Source organism: Tamandua tetradactyla, chromosome 1, assembly GCF_023851605.1.
Source record: "Tamandua tetradactyla isolate mTamTet1 chromosome 1, mTamTet1.pri, whole genome shotgun sequence".
Taxonomy (NCBI): Eukaryota; Metazoa; Chordata; class Mammalia; order Pilosa; family Myrmecophagidae; genus Tamandua; species Tamandua tetradactyla.
This window is the reverse complement of record NC_135327.1, coordinates 10,553,343-10,571,114: the sequence shown is the minus strand read 5'-3', so window position 1 is coordinate 10,571,114 and position 17,772 is coordinate 10,553,343. Positions and strand designations below refer to the sequence as shown.

The 17,772-nt window shown below is 36.8% G+C and overlaps 1 protein-coding gene across 7 annotated transcripts in view; it reads right to left on the bottom strand.

Moving 5' to 3' along the window:
- CHD6 (chromodomain helicase DNA binding protein 6) overlaps positions 1-17,772 on the bottom strand; it is a 261,441-nt gene that overhangs the window by 171,619 nt on the left and 72,050 nt on the right. For all 7 annotated transcript variants that reach the window (XM_077168258.1, XM_077168263.1, XM_077168247.1 and 4 more), the window contains one exon: positions 15,911-15,966. In XM_077168258.1, coding sequence (XP_077024373.1) covers positions 15,911-15,943 — 33 coding nt within the window. In that variant the 5' untranslated portion in view covers positions 15,944-15,966. The remainder of the gene's footprint in view (positions 1-15,910; positions 15,967-17,772) is intronic.

Sequence of the window (17,772 nt, the reverse complement as noted above, 5' to 3'; positions counted from 1 at the left end):
CAGTTGAAAAAAAAGGACAGGGGAGGGAGGTCTGGAGGAGGGCACAGAATTGAAGAGTACCAAAGATACAGATTGGCAGAATGGATTAAGAAATATAATCCAGCTATATGCTGCTTAGACACAAGGATATAAATAGATTGAAAGTGAAAGGATGGAAAAAGATTTTCCATGCAAGTCATAACCAAGAGAAAGCAGGAGTAGCTATACTAATATTGGACAAAATAGACTTTAAATGTAAAGACACCATATGAGACAAAGAAGGACACTATATACTAATTAAAGGGTCAATTCGCCAAGAAGATATAACAATCATAAATGTTTATGCTTCCAATCAAGGACCTCCAAAGTACATGAGACAGACATTAGCAAAACTGAAGGAAGCGATGTTTCAACAATAATAGTAGGAGACTTCAATATACAGATAGAACAACCAGATAGAAGATCAACAAGGAAACAGAGAAGTTAAACAACTTGATAAGTGAATTAGACCTCACAGACATATATAGGTCACAGCACCCCAAAACAACAGGATATACACTCTTCTCTACTGTTCATGGAACATTCTCCAGGATAGATCATATGCTAGGGTACAAAACACATCTTTATAAAATTAAAAACACTAAAATTATTCAAAGCACTTTCTCTAATCACAATGGGATGAAGCTGGGTCTCAATAACGACCAAAGAACAAAAACATTCACAAATATATGGAAATTAAATAACACACTCTTAAGCAATCAGTGGGTCAAAGAAGAAATTGCTAGAGAAATCGGTACTTATCTGGACATGAATGAAAATGAGAACACAACTTATCAGAATTTATGGGATGGGCAAAGGCTGTAATGAGAGGGAAATTTATTGCCCTAAAATGTCTATATTAAAAAACAAGAAAGAGCAAAAATTGAGGACTTAACAACAAACCTGGAGGAACCTGAGAAAGAACGGCAAACTAGCCCCAAAGCACATAGAAGAAGAGAAATAACAAAGATTAAAGCAGAGTTGAACGGGAGAACAAAAAACTAAAAGTTGATTCTTTGAGAAAACCAGTAAAATTGATGGGCCACTAGCAAGACTGACAAAAAAAGAAAGAGGATGCAAATAAACAAAATCAGAAATGAGAAGGGGGTTGTGTTGGTTTGAAATGATGTATGTACCCTAGAAAAGCCATGTTTTAATCAAAATCCCATTTCGTAAAGGCAGAATAATCCCTACTCAATACTGTATGTTTGCAAATGTAATCAGATCATCTCCCTGGAGATGTGATTTAATCAAGAGTGGTTGTTAAACTGGATTAGGTGATGATATGTCTCTACCCATTTGGGTGGGTCTTGATTGGTTTACTGGAGTCCTATGAAAGAGGAAACATTTTGGAGAATGAGAGATTCAGAGAAAGCAGAACGATGTAGCCATGAGATGTGATTCAATCGAGAGTGGTTGTTAAACTGGATTAGGTGACGACATGTCTCCACCCATGTGGGTGGGTCTTGATAAGTTTCTGGAGTCCTCTAAAAGAGGAAACATTTTAGAGAATGAAGGAGATACAGAGAGAGCAGAGAATGCTGCAGCACCACGAAGTAGAGAGTCCATCAGCCAGCACTTTGGAGATGAAGAAGGAAAACGTCTCCCAGGGAGCTTCATGAAACTGGAAGCCAAGAGAGAAAGCTAGCAGATAACGCCGTGTTCACCATGCGCCCTTCCAGTTGAGAGAGAAGCCCTGACTGTGTTTGCCATATGCCTTCTCACTTGAGAGAGAAACCCTGAACTTCATCAGCCTTCGTGAACCAAGGTATCTTTCCCTGGATGCCTTAGATTGGACATTTCTATAGATTTGTTTTAATTGGGACATTTTCTCGGCCTTAGAACTGTAAACTAGCAACTTATTAAATTCCCCTTTTTAAAAAGCCATTCTGTTTCTGGTATATTGCATTCTGGCAGCTAGCGAACTAGAACAGGGGTTGTTAACCACAGACCCTGAAGAAATAAAAGAAATCATAAGATGATACTATGAACAACTATATACCAACAAACTAGACAACTTAGATGAAATGGAAAAATTCCTGGAGCCACACAACATGCTATACTAACTCAGGAAGAACTAGAGGATCTCAACAAACCAATCACAAGTAAAGAGATTCAATCAGTCATCAAAAACCTTCCTACAAAGAAAAGCACAGGGCAGGCAGATTTACAGGAGAAATTTATCAAACATTCCAAAAAGAACTAACACCAATCCTACTGAGACTTTTCTAAAAAACTGAGGAAAAATGAACTCTACTTAGCTCATTTAATGAGGCTAATATCATTTTAATACCCAAACTGGCTAGAGATGCTGTAAGAAAGGAAAATTACAGTCCAATCTCCCTAATGAATGTTATGATGTCAATTTCACCCAAACTGTTATATAGATTCAATGCAATACCAATCAAAATCCCAACAACCTTCTTTGAAAACTTGGAAAAGCTTGCTATCAAAATTATTTAGAAGGGAAAGAGACTCTTTCAGGACTATCACTTCCTGACTTTAAAACTTAATATAGGTGGTGTGATGGTGGCTCAGTGGCAGAATTCTCGCCTGCATACCGGAGACCCAGGTTCGGTGCCCAGTGCCTGCCTATGGGGGGGAGAAAAAAAGCAAAACTTACTATAAAGCCACAGTGGTCAAAACAGCATGGTGTTATGATCCTGAAACCCTATTGCTCAGTATATACCTGGAGGAACCGAGTGAGGGGACACGAATAGACATTTGTACACTGGTGTTTCTGGGGCAGTGTTCCTGATCCACAATGAATGGAGGTGGCCTAAGGGTACACGGACTGAGGTACAGAAGGGGGGAGGCTATGGTGTATACACACAATGGACTACTGAGCAGGGGCAAGAAGGAATGAAGTTGTGAGGCATGCAACTACAGGAATGAACCTTGAGAGCTGTATGTTGAATGAAACGTCAGGAACAAAAAGACAAATATTATCATGCCTTAATCATATAGACTATAATATAAAAATTTGGTGAACTGAAGTCAACAGCATGAGTTATCAGGTTGGGCTTACTGTAAAGGGTCCTAGATTGTAAGCTCTTATAGCAATCATATATATTCAGGAGGTGTAACTGTTAATTTTAAACGCTGAGATACTGAGCTGTCTGTATATAACATGGTCTTTCCCAGAATCTTCAGGTATCTATGTGATATCTGAGACTCAGAGTTAGAGCTCTGAAGCCATGAAAGTGAGCAGTACCCCATACAGGAACTGTATAAAAAGCTAAAAAAGTGATTGGACATCAAGTAGAGATATGAACGATGCTGATCTGGATAGGACTAAGGTATATCAGAAGACTGGGTAAAGGATATTATCGTCCATGTTTTAGAACTTTAACTTCTGTGTGAGACTAAAGGGAGAGATGTTTATTTGGTGCAAAATTTACATTTTGGTTAGTGCATTTCCTAATTTAACTTGTGTATGGTCAGTTTAGTTGAACACTGTTAAGTACATGGAATCTTGAATAGGGCATGAGATTTTGTTGGCTTGACAGTGTGGTGCCCCAATAAATCCCAGAGTGATTTGGACAGTGAATAAAGAAGTATTTGCAAAGTTTCCTTGGGGGAATGAGCAGAAAGGGGGAAATATTCAACTTCACCATGTGGAGAATTTCTGATATTCTCACAAGCAGTGGGGGCAACCAAATTAATAGACCAAGCTCTCGATATTGGTTTTGCCCCTATGAAACATATTCCTGCAAAGGATAGGCCAAGTCTACTTAAAAACAGGCCTAAGAGTCACCCCCAGAGAAGCTCTTTTGTTGCTCACATGTGGCCTCTCTCTGTAAGCCACCTGGGCAGGTGAACTCACTGCCCTCCCTCGTATGTGGGACATGACTCACAGGAATGTAAATCTCTCTAGCAACATGGGACAGAAATCCAGCGATGAACAGGGACCCGGCATCAAGGGATTGAGAAAACCTTCTTGACCAAAATAGGGAAGAAAGAAATGAGAAAAAATAAAGTGTCAGTGGCTGAGAGATTTCAAACAGAGTTGAGAGGTTATCCTGGAGGTTATTCTTATGCATTATATAGATATCCCCTTTTTAGTTTAGTTTATGGTGTATTAGAGTATTAGGGAAGTATTTGAAACCGTAGAGCTGTGTTCTAGTAGCCTTGTTTCTTGAAGATGATTGTATAATGATACAGCTTTTACAATGTGACTGTGTGATTGTGAAAACCTTGTGTCTGATGCTCCTTTTATCTAGGATATGGACAGATGAGTACAAAATATGGATAAAAAATAAAACCAATAATGGGAGGACAAAAGATTAAAATAAATTGGGTGGATGGAAATAATAGTAGTCAATGAGAAGGAGGGGTAAGGGTTATGGTATGTATGAGTTTTTTCTTTTTTACTTCTTTTTCTGGAGTGATACAAAGGCTCCAAAAAATGACGATGAATACACAACTATATGATGATATTGTGATCCACTGATTATACACCATGTATGGAATGTTTGTATGTTAAGAATGTTCTTATGTTTGTATGTTAAGTTCTATCAATAAAAATATATTTTTAAAAACATTAAAAAAAAACAGCATGGTATACTGGCACAAAGATAGAAGTATCAATCAATGGAACTGAAATCGAGAGTGCAGAGATAGGCCACCAAATATGATTTGAAAAAACTTTGAAAAAATGATTTTCACTAAGGCTCCCAAATCCACTGAAGTTGGACAGAACAGTCTTTTCAATAAATGCAAACGGGAGAATTGCATACCAATAGCCAAAAGAATGAAAGAGAACCCCTACCTTACACATTAATCAAAAATTAATTCAAAACGGATTAAAGGCCTATGTAAGAGCCAGTACCATAAAACTTTTAGAAGAAAATGCAGGGAAACACCTTTATGATCTAGTAATGGGCAGTAACTTCTTAAACTTTACACCTAAAGCACAAGCAGCAAAAGAAAATAGACAAATAGGAACTCCTTAAGATCAAGAGCGTCTGTGTCTCAAAGGACAGTCAGAAAGGTGAAGAGGCAGCCAACTCAATGGGAGAAAATATTTAGAAATCACATATCAGATAAAGGCTTGATATCCTGTGTACATAAAGAAATTACACAGGGCGGGCCACGGTGGCTCAGCAGGCAGGAATGCTTGCCTGTGATACCAGAGGACCCGGGTTCGATTCCCGGTGCCAGCCCATGTTAAAAAAAAAAAGAAATTACATAGCTCAACAACAAAATAATTATATATTGTTTTATATATATTAAAATCAGATAATTATATTTTAAGTGTAAAACTGTTAATAAGAAACAAGAGTACCATAAAATGACAAAAGGATCAATTCAAAAAGGAAGATATACCAACTATAAATATATAATTCATATAATAGAACTCCAACTTACATGAAGCAAACTGACAGAAACAAAGGAAGAAAGAGGAAGTTCAAAAACAGTAAATGAAGATTGGAAAACTTTCAATAATAAATAAAACTTCTAGAAAGAATATGCTTAGAGAAACAGAGAACTTTAAAATACCTAGGCCAAAATACATATATAGATAGTAGTATATGAAACAACAGAAAAACAAACAAACAAACAAAGAATTTAAAAATTGGTGCTCCAACAATGGGATACTCACATAGAAAAAGAATGAATTGTGACCCCCGCCATACAGAATGGCTGCTGTTAAAAAACAGAAAACTACAAATGTTGGAGAGCATGTGGAGAAACTGAAACACTTATTCACTGTTGGTGGGAACGTATACTCATGTAGTGTTGCAGAAAACAGTTTGGCAATTCCTCAGAAAACTAAATATTGAGTTGTGCTATGACTTGATACCACTACTGAGTATATACCCAGAAGAGCTGAAAGCAGTGACATGAATAGACATCTGCACACCGATGTTCACAGTGGCACTTTCACAGGTGCCAGAAGATGGAAACAATCCAAGTGCCCATCAACAGACAAGTGGATAAACAAAATGTGGTACATACTAGGCAGCAGTTAACATGAAATGCAGTCCTGAAGCATATGACAACATGGATGAACCTTGAGGACAAAATGCTGAGTGAAATAAGTCAGACACAAAAGGATAGATACTGTAAGATTTTGCTATTATGACTCTGGTAAAGGCAATCTCAGAAGTTACATGTAGTAAAATATAGCAGACACAGAGATACAAAAAAGCTGGAGACAGGGGTAAGGCTACCCAATGAGGTTTAACTTAATGCAAGGGAATGGATAGAAGTAATGGTAATTAACTAGTAGGGTTATAAGTAACATTTCCACATTGAAGGTTAATATGATTGAAAGGGGATGTCTTTTGTCATGTATCCCACTGATTAAATTAAACCTACAATTAATTATGAAGAAGTTCTTGCATTAGCTATTTTAAAAGTTTGATAGTGGACATAGAGTCGACAGAAGAGGGGTATGGGGGAAAACTAAAATTGCATGCTATGACCGATAGTTAACAAGAGGACATCAATAGTACCACAACAATACCAGGGCCATCTAATGGGGGGTGGGGGAGAGGGACGAGTGATAAGTTTTGATTTGACAGTTGGTGATGCTATGCTTGCCAGCTCTTTGTCACTATGGACAAATGAAAACTGCCTGAAACTGAAAGTGCTGCTGATTGTAAAACCAAGTGAGGAAACCTCAGGGCATGGCTTGTTTATTTTGGGCATTACCCATAATGCCCAACAGATTGAGAGAGTCAAAGGGTATAATGTCTGAGAAGCAGAAAGGCAAACTAATACATCTATATGATGGGATATGGTGCGGCTACAAAAAGGAAGGACTTCATGAGGCACATAGCAAACTGAATAAACTTTGGAGACTATGTGTTGTGCAAAATAAGCCAGAAACAAAAGAAGAGATATGCTAAGATCTCTTTCAGAAAATATTTATAAGAAAATTGGAGTCTAGACTGTAAGCCCTTATAGTGGCCACACTTAGGCTGAAGTTGTAAATGTATTTCTAGATTCTGAGACACCAAACTATATATGTATATCAGTTGGTGTTTCCCTGGAACTTTGAATAACTTTGTGACATCTAAAACTCAGAAATGGAGTGATGCAGCCCTGAAAGTTAGCATAGCTATGTATAATTATACAATAGTTAAAATAACCAAAAAAGAGATCAAGTCACAATGAGAGTTAAAACAAAGCCAATCTGGCTGAGTCTAACGTAAATTAGAATACAGGGTAAAAGACGATAGTGTATGTACTCTAGACCTTCACCTACTATATGAGACCAAAGGCAGAGAGGTTTATTATGTCTACAACCTGAACTTCTGGTAACACATAATCTAAATCAACTTGCATTTAAACAACCCAAACTCCTAGAGTCCAGAACAGGAGTGAGGCCTTATAATTCAGTACAGCTTAATGTAATACCAGGATACAACTCAGACTATGGTGGGTTGATAATTAAAAAGTATTAGTAGAAAAAAAAAGTATTGGTAGAATCCCTTGAGGGTCTGAAAGGGGATGAAAATATATGTGAAACTATTAAATTTTCCCATCTCAGAAACCCTAGGCACATTCTCACGTTATGTAGGACATAACATTCAGGGGTGAAAATCTCCCTGACTGTGTGGAGACTGACTTCTGGAGAAAATGGGATTTAATAAATGAATATGACTACTGAATTACTATATTAATAACCTCCAGTGTTTTGGAGCAACTAGAAGGAAAATTCTTAGTTGGTGGAATGCGAGCACCTGACAAACTCTGTTCTGTAAAACACTTGTTGAAGCATGCTTTGAAAATTATTCTTTTTCTTTCTTTGCTTTTTATGTATATTTTACAATAAAAAACATTTTTAAAAAAAGTGATCAACAAACTTGGGGATATAATTGTTCTATTATCTCTCTCAATTCTAGTTCCCACCTCCAGTTCCACATGGTTGAATTTATAAGGGAGAGACATTTTCTCTATTGATGCTTCAAGAGTCTTAGAAGTTTGACTTCTTTAAGTCCACAAGCAAAGTCAATCCAATCCTCATAATTCTGGGCAGAAACAAAAACTGAGGACTGGTGAATTGGAGGAGAGAGGGAAAGTAATATTTAATAAGTATCTGTGCTATTTTTAAAAACTACAAGTTTTATTTCCAGACAGCTATGACTTTGCCCAAACTAAACCCTCATTTCCTAATATGTTTAAGCTGAAAGATGCTTATTCCACCAAGGCCAGGAGAAATCTCTTCTAGAATTTCTTTGTGATATCTTCTAGGCTAAGAAGACACTCAGCAGATTTGAAAAAGACTTATTTACCTACTACTTCATTTTAGCCCCATCTGCAATTTTACTGTAACCCTGGACTACCAGAGCCCCTAAATCCAGAATTTAGGTCAAACTTTGCCCATATCACTGCCGTATACAAAAATGAAAGCAAGATCCTGGTCCTGGGATTATGAATATTGCATGCATGCAAAGGGAAAAGTTCTTTTCATAAACTCAACATTTTAGTTAGAAGCAATCAGATTAAAACACTCTGGACACCAAAAACTGCTTTAAAATATAAAGATAAAATGGATGTTAATAATTATAATCATAATTTTATAGCCTCTAAGATGGCTATAATAACAAATCAGATATCATCTCTGGGCTTCCCTGTATTCAACTTGTGACATGGCCTTACTGGGGTGAGAAGAACCAAGTTCAGAGAGACCTGAGCCTTAATTGTATTAAGTATGAAGTATCCGTCAGTACGCTAACCATCTTAAATGTGTTAAATCACCAAAACAACCTTAAGAGGCATGTTATGCTTCCAATTATGGCTCAAGTTTAAAGAACTGGAAAGAAGCTGAGAGAAATTAAATAACTTACCTAAGTCAAAAAGCTAGTAAACGGTAAAGCTAAGATTTGAACAAACCCAGCTTTGACTCCTGGGTTCAAGAACCCATACTTATGACCACTTCACAGTGTTGCCTCATATTTTGGATACATCAAATTTAGAAATGAGAATCAGCAAGAACCTCTAAACATTTCTACTTTATATCCCTCATCCATCTCCCAAAACCATTCCACCTCTCCAGTCTTTCCCCAGACAACTTCCAACTGTTAACGTTTCCTCTTCGACCCATTTCTTGATAAATCTATTTGTTTCATAGATCAGAATGAGAAATGCTAGAAGTTACTTAGCAGAACACATAAGATTAAATAAGTGGTTTCTAAGATTTTTTATCTTCACCCACTAGGGTCCCAAGATGAGGGTAAATGCACATCAGTTGTGGATTGGCAGCTACCAGAAGACCTACAACCACCACCTATAAGGGCACATTCTGCAAACCATGGGCACTTTATATCTTTTACTCCCACTGAATGAGAAAACTTTTGACCTTTGGTCACTAAATATCATTCATTTCTAAAAATTTGCAAAATTTATCCAAGACCAACTAATAAAGGGATGGGCTAAAACTGAGGAATGGAACAGTGAGTCAGTGAGAAAGTTATAAACCATATCCTTTCAAAAACGCAAAGTAACTCCCTGTTGTGCTCCCGCTTTTTTTTTTTTTTCATAATACTCTGATGTTTTGGGATAGTTTTCCCAAAGTTGGATAAAAATTAGGTAGAGGAAAACTATTCTCCACAGTCATATCAACATTTATGGGTAAGCTAAAAACATCACAACTCCTAAATCTTCAATCGCACTATGAAATGGCTCCAAAGGATTCTTCATCAGAGCTCCCAAGACTCCTCCCCTGCTTAGGACAGGAACAAGATAATTCTAACTAATGTTTTTAAGTAGTCTTCTTTATCCCAATGTTTTCCACACAGAAACAGAGCTAAAGCCCCTTTTATTCATAGAATTCAAAAAGTAGTAGTTTATTTCCATTAAAAAATAAATTGTTCTGTCTCATAAATGCCAATGATATATTAGATGACATGAGTAATAAAAGCTGAAAGAACCATTATGTATGATGTAATAACTACCTTATGTTAGCTAAAATTTTATTTATATGACATTTATTAGGTATTCACGTAAATTTACCATAAATAAATCTACCAGCAAAACCTAGGATCCTTGTCAGGATGGACCTCTGAGGTCCTCTAGACCAAACTCACATCTCATGCTCCCCTACATATAAGGAAATGGCCCTCTAGTCTCTCCTAGGGACAAGAAGCTTACTGCTTACAAGGCATATGTCACAGCTAGGCAGCTCCACTTCTCAGATTGTTCGTTATATCATGCTAAAAGCCTATCATCCTGCACCTTTCCCCATGTATCTCATTCTTGTTCACAGGCCCAGCAACAGATAAATTTAATACCTCATTCACATGATGCCTTTAAACCTTCACTTCTTTAGGTTAATTGTAGTTTCATCTATCACATCTCAGGTCACTTTGCTCTGACCTCTCAATTATGTTTCATAACATAAAATGAATTAGAATGAGGAAAAAAAAACTGCTATTTCAATTACAAATTGAGGAGAGCACTTAATGTTCAGATTTCTTTTTTCAGAGGAGAGAGAGGTTAGATAAGGTCCATAGTAGCTGTAAGTACTTTTGAAACGTAAGACCAGGGTGAGGCTATTTTGACTCTTGATTCTACTGGGCAAATTACTAGCTATCTCTCTTTATGCATTGAAGAAAGAGGCTTCCCACTCACTATTAAACCTAAGTTCTGACTGGCATAAGCCTTCATTTTCAGACCTTTCATGGGATGAAGCGGAAAAGTCTTAGAAACTAATTATCTGCACACCTACACATCAACTTTGCTATTCTTCCTCTTCCACTACTTTGAGTCGTGGATCATTATTTGGGGACCCATATTGGTATAAATGTTTTCCTAGAGATCTGAAGCTAGGATCTAGAGATCTTCTGACAAGTAAAACCAATTATTTAGGGATCTAGTGGCCACCTAAATCTACCATGCTTCTTATCTTAGTGTATCTTCGGTCACCACCCAAAACAGAGCACTGCACTGCAGGTCTTTCCACTCTCCCTCATCACCATGTGCCTCACCTTCCTGAATCTACCCATACACTGTTCTCTTCCCTCCCTCTGAAGCAACCAGAACATTCATTTTCTTCTTCACTTTTAACTGAAACCTGGCTTTCTCCATAGGACAACACATCACCTCTTTTAAAACATTCTCAAATGCTTTGATGGGGATGACATTCCCATTTCCAGATCATCACTCCTCTGCCCACAATGTAAACTGCCTACCTACAATCAGCAATTAAGCTGCGCACGAAGAAGAATCAACCTGTAGTCACTGCCATACCTGGCTCCAAGTAGACATTCAAATATTTCTTAGATGAATAAATGCTGAATATTTGTTTACTAAATAAATTATATCCATATTCACTCTAGGGAAGGAAATAAAAGCTAATCACCTAAATGCCTTTGAGAATCCCACAGCATACCTGAAGAAAATTCTTTCTACCCACCTTTATGTTTTCTACTTATCTAACTCTTGATCATACGGTGAGGAAGCAAGACTCCCCCCCCAGTTACTGCAAGTTGTAGTTCCAACTTTTTATTCTGCTTATAATATTATCTATTTCTATTACACTCATCATTTACTAAGTCTCCCCCACACTGGATATGTGCACCAAAAATCCCCTCACCGATGGAAACAGCCCAAATGTCCATCAACAGACGAGTGGCTAAACAAGCTGTGTTATATACATACTATGGAATATTATGCAGCTATAAGACAGAATAAAGTTATAAAGTATGTAACAACATGGATGGACCTTAAGGACATGATGCTGAGTGAGATTAGCCAAAAACAAAAGGACAAATACTGTATGGTCTCACCGATATGACTGACATTAGTGAATGAATTTGGGGAATTTCAGTTAAGAACAGAGGTCATCAGGAGATAGAAATATGGTAGATATTGGGTAATTGGCACTGAAAGGATACAGATTGTACAATGGGACTGATTGTAAAAATTCAGAAATGGATAGCACAATACTACCTAACTGTAATACAATAATGTCAGAACACTGAATGAAGCTGAATGTGAAAATGATAAAGGGAGGAGGCCTGGGGGCACAAATGAAATCAGAAGGAAAGCTATACAATAAAGACTGAGATGGTATAATCTTGGAATGCCTAGAGTGTATAACAATAGTGACTAAATGTACAAATTTAAAAATGCTTTTGCATGAGGAAGAACAAAGGAATGTCAATAATGCAGGGTGTTGAAACAGATGGTAATACATACTTTAAAACTTTAATTTATGTGTGAGACTAAAGCAAAAAATGTTAATTTGGTACAAAATTTATATTTTGACTAGTGCATTTCCTAATATAACTTATGTGGACAGTTTAATTGAACACCATAAGTGCATAGAACCTTGAATAGGGCATGAGATTTTGTAGGTTTGTCCAGAGTGATGCCTCAATAAATCCTAGGATTTGAATAGTGAATAAAAAAGTATTTGCAAAGTCCCCTGGGGGGAATGGTGAGAAAGGGGGAAGATTCAATTTCCCCAAATTCTTGATATTCTTGATATTCTCATAAGCAGTGGTACAACCAAAGCAACAGGCTGAGCCCCCAATCTTGGGGTTTGTTCATATGAAACTTAACCCCACAACGGACAGGCTAAGTCTACTTAAAATTAGGCCTCAGAATCACCCCCCAAGAGAACCTCTTTTGTTATTCAGATGTGGCCTCTCTCGAAGCCAACACTACAAGCAAACTCACTGCCCTCCCCGTCTCTATGTGGGACTTGACTCCCAGGGGTGTGGACCTTCCTGGAAATGTGGGACAGAAATCCTTGAATGAGCTGAGACTCAGCATCAAGGGAATGAGAAAACCTTCTCGACCAAAAGGGGGAAGAGTGAAATGAGACAAAGTGTCAATGGCTGAGAGATTCCAAACAGAGTCGAGAGGTTATCCTGGAGGTTATTCTTACGCATTGAGTAGATATCACCTTGTTATTCAAGATGTAAAGGAGAGGCTGGAGGGAACTGCCTGAAAATGTAGAGCTGTGTTCCAGTAGCCATGTTTCTTGAAGATGATTATATAATGATATAGCGTTCTCAATGTGACTGTGTGATTGTGAAAACCTTGTGTGTGATGCTTCTTTTATCTACCTATGGACAGATGAGTAAAATATATGGATTAAAAAGAAATAAATAATAGGGGGAACAAATGTTAAAATAAATTCAGTAGAATGGAAAAAAAAAATCCCCTCACCTCCAGTTTAGAAGGGCCTACATACCAGGGCCATGCCTTTCATATTTTGTACCTCTCTTACTGTAAAGCAAGGAGCTGGAATGAATAAAAATCAGTTTTTCCATATTATAGATTTGTCACCTCTAACAATAGGATGTGTCCCCTGTCAAAGAAGTATTTTTGACTATACTATCATCAGCAATGCTATATGGTTTTTCAGCAATTAGAGTTCACATTTTATTTCTCTAAATTTTTTCTGTCTAATATTGCTTGGTCATCTTAGGAATTAAAATATATTATTTCTTCGAAGCTGAAATTTAATTCTTTTTTAAGTTAGACAAATGACTATGGCACCTCCTAGTAAGGGGAATAAACAAATTTAACAGAATGATTCATTATAAAATGTTTTATTGAAGTCTATTTTCTTGCAATGCTTATTTAGGTAATATAAAGTCAATCTTTGGACCCTTTCTTCTTGGTGTAGTACTCCTGTTATGCCCTTTCCAGCAAATGGCAAGCATGATTATTTATTACAGAGTTTTGAATATTAACCTGTAAAATCTGTTATATCAGTTTAATTTACTCTGATAAGATTGTGGACAAAGAAATGGGGAATTTTCAAGATTAGAATGTGATTAACATGTCCTTTTTCTCTAGAGAGGAGGAAAAATGAATTAATGGGAATGAAGATTTTTTAAATATGAATGTTTTATTTGCTGCTACTTCTCCCGCTTTGGAATCATAATAAAAGAAAGGATGAAGTTTGGTTAATTTTATTGTGATACTATAGAATTTTAGTTTCCTTGCCACTGACAAACTGAATGCCAAGTACACAACAAATTATCTCACTTAATCCTTATCAATACATTGTGAGGCATGTATGACTGCTCCAATTTTAAGTAATAAGTAAAACTAAGCTGAACTTGCCCAAAGGCATGTAAGCTAAGTGAGAGTTAAAATTTCATTGTAGTTGTGCTGAACTTGAAGTCAAGTTCTTTCCAGAATGTGGACCTCCCCTCTGTCAAGCACCGAACTCTCTACACACATGCTCAATCTGGGAGCCTGTAGACTGCTTTAGCTCCAACTTAACTTTCTGTTTTCATGCTGTGAAACTTCTTGCAATTAAGTCATCAGTTTGGCCTAACATCAATACTTTTAAGAAGAACAAGACAGACTTCCTGAAAGTGGCTCCACTTATTGAACTTGCTCCTCTACTGTATCTTCTATTAACATTTAAATAAAATCCCAACCATGTTTATCAATATTACTATGCGGTTTAAAATATCCCTGGTAAGGTGATAAAACAAAGCCCCATCTATCTGAGGCTACATAACAGCTGACATACTTAAGAAGAAAAAGAAGAATGTCAAAAGAAATCAAAATTCATTTTATGACAACTAGAATAGTATGTTTTACTTAAATAAAAACTTAACTTCAAAGAAAGTTTAAAAAACTAAATCTGCAGATGGCTTCAGGAAATATAAACCTTTACACATATAAATGATGACAGTTTTGAGGTCTCAGAATTATCTTCAGTATTGTGTTCCTTTTACCAGCTGCATAATATTCTACTAAAATGGCTGTGCTGTCATTTAAACAGTCCCGTCTTTGATAAGCATGTAGGTTATTTTCCATTTTTGCTACTATAAAGCAGCAATGAAAGCCCTTGCACACACAGCTTTGTGCACCTGAATATATCCATAGAATAAATTCTTGACAGATGCAACTACATCTCTGTAGTGTTTACACTACAGCTGAAAACTCTTCACAGAGCTAGATAGAAAGAAATCCAATATGTAGACAGTATTTAGCCACTGCTCTTGTTAGGAACTGGTAGCAGATGAGTCAATTATTTCCCCAATAGATTGTTTTGGCTTCATAGGGACCTATTCACTGAGTATAGATATGAGATTAGTCCCCGTAATTATGTATTTGACTAGCCACCCCTTATCTGAATAGTGCTCCCCAGAAGTAGAGTGGAGAGGTATAAGTGGCTGGTTTTGTCAAACTTCTACACAAAAAGTTATCCTTGGTTCAATCAAATACCCCTGGGTCCTAGTAAAGGGCAGGGATTCAGACGCCCCCAGTAACCAAGTTGTCATTTAACTTTGTAAAAGGGAAAACAGCCCGCCAATATAGTCTGTTCACAAGAGCCAGAGGCAGATCCTTCATTTCACCCACTAGGCCACACTGCTTGCAGTCTCTGGATTCCTTAAATAACTGGAGCAGGGAAATAGCAACTAAAGTCAGAGATCCAAGCAGGATGGGTCACACAGTCCAAATCTTTAAATCAATTCCCATCCCCTCTAAAAAACCAAATGCCAAAAAGCTCATGTTCATACCCTTCCAACTAATTCACAAGCTCTGGAAGGAACCTCCTACAGATCATTATAAATAAGAATGGTTATAGTTTAGGAAAAAATCCAAAATGATAAAAATATAAACTGCAAAGAATTGGTCACAACTCTATTTTATGAAAACTTGGAAAGCTATTCCTAGGGAGGGAAGAAATGTCTCTCCTACATAGCTAATTCTGAATAATATTTTGACTCACAGTTTTCATTACATTTATTCCTATCTGGTACTGATCTGAGCAAAAGGTAAAATCCACATAAATCATTCAAAACAAAGCTCTCAGTTACCAGGTGGAGAATGGGAAACAAGCAATAGGGTGGGTACTCTAGAGACTAAGAGATGAGACAACACTGCTAGCATTTCCTCTCGCTATAAAAGCACCTTTGTATGCAGGATGCATTCACTTAAAAGAAATGTGATCACTTACCTGTTTCTCCTTCTTCTGTATTTTCATTATCATCTGTTGAATGAAGAAAGTTATTTCTGGAAAAAATAAAAAAAGACAAAGATTATAACAAAGTTCAAAATAAAGCATTTTAGATAATCTCATGATTGAATGTGATACATGAAGAAAGCACAAGTAGATACTTGCAGAGAATATTTATGGTGGGTGGTGTTCTAGCTCATCTACCCCAAGAGCACTAAATGTAACCCTAATCCTAAATTCCAAACCCTCATTTATTGCTCCAAACTGGATAGAGTTTAAAGAACTGTCTTTGTAGTTAAAATAATTTATAAAAGATTCTGACATTTTAAAATTACCAAGGCAACTTTTTAAAAAAGGTAACTTTAAAGGAGGAACCAAAAATAATGACATTATAGGAAGGAGTGGGGAAAAGGAGAAAGAAATAAGCTAAACCCTTGTCTCTTTGGAAGAAAACCAATAAATAATATCTGTAATTGAAAATCCAAGAAATAAAAATATAGTTAAAACAGAGCTAAAGTAGTTCTCTCTACTGAGTGAGACAGATGGGAGTTGAGTGCAAATGGAGCAGGTCATTCTTCCATTTCATCATAAGCTCTCCTATACTCTTTGACGTTTAAAACCACGTGCATACATTACTGACAAGATAAATTCCATTCCAGTATTTCATTTGATTTTTTTAAATGAGTGATTTTAATCTACCCAAGATTTAAGCCCCCTACCATAATGCCCTGGATGACACTGAGCTTTTTCTCATAAATGCCCTTTGAACACCATAATGAGAGCCCAGTAATTGGTTTTAGTGATCTAGAAGCGCAACTGGAGCATCTTGGGAGAGCAAAAAGAAGTCCTGTCTGTGAAATCCAGGGTCTGGGGCTAGTGGCATTGCACCTGGTCAGATAATCCAGCTCTGAAGCTCTCACCTTCCTTAAATGTAATCGATGGAGGGATCACCAGATCTTGAAGGTCTTTTCCATTTCTAGCCAGATGTAGATACTGCCTCATATTTGATGCTTAATTTTGCTTTCATGGACATCTCACAGATGTCTTAGAGGTACACAATTGTCTTTAAGTTTCATATTTAGTTCTGATATCCAGATGAATGTGATATTTAGTTATTAAGCAGAGCTTTGAGATTACAGTGAGAGGGTCTCATTTTCTAAGTGAGTTCATGGCATATTTGATATAAACAAAAAATTAAGAATTTGTGACTCCAATCATCCTAGGGGCCAGAATTAATTATAGTTTATCGGTTTAATGCCTGTAATTTTAGCTTTTTCCCTAAGAGTCAAAGACATTTTCAATAAAAAGGACCATAAAATACCATGAATACTACCTTGGAGATATTGCTGCTTGCAAAGAGCATAGTGGCCTAAGGAAGTAACAAGCTAGAAAATGGGCATGGTCAGGTGCAAGACCACGCAGGAGGAGGGTAAAGAATTGGCAAAATCTGGGAAAGGTAAAGTTAAATTAGCCAATGATGTTTCCAAGAGTCACTGTAAAGATTAGCATTTGCTAGAACAATTATTCACCTCAAGGAAGAAGCCACAAATCTCAGGGAAATGCTAAGTGCTTGGAATCAGAGCACCTAATTTCACCCGAGCTTCATTATGAAGTCAATTCTACATAAATTATATTAGTACAAGTTTATCTCCCAACTTCAAATTTTCAGACTCCAGAAAGTCATCATCCTCAATCATCATAAACTGCCAGAAATTTTGAAATGAAGAAAGAATTTGGGAAAAAAGTTCGACTAATAAAAAGGGATATTATCAAGAAAACATATGTGCGCAAATAAAATTCTATGCAGCAAAATCAAATCAGTCATCAAAAAACATACATACAAAAAAACTCACCAATACCAA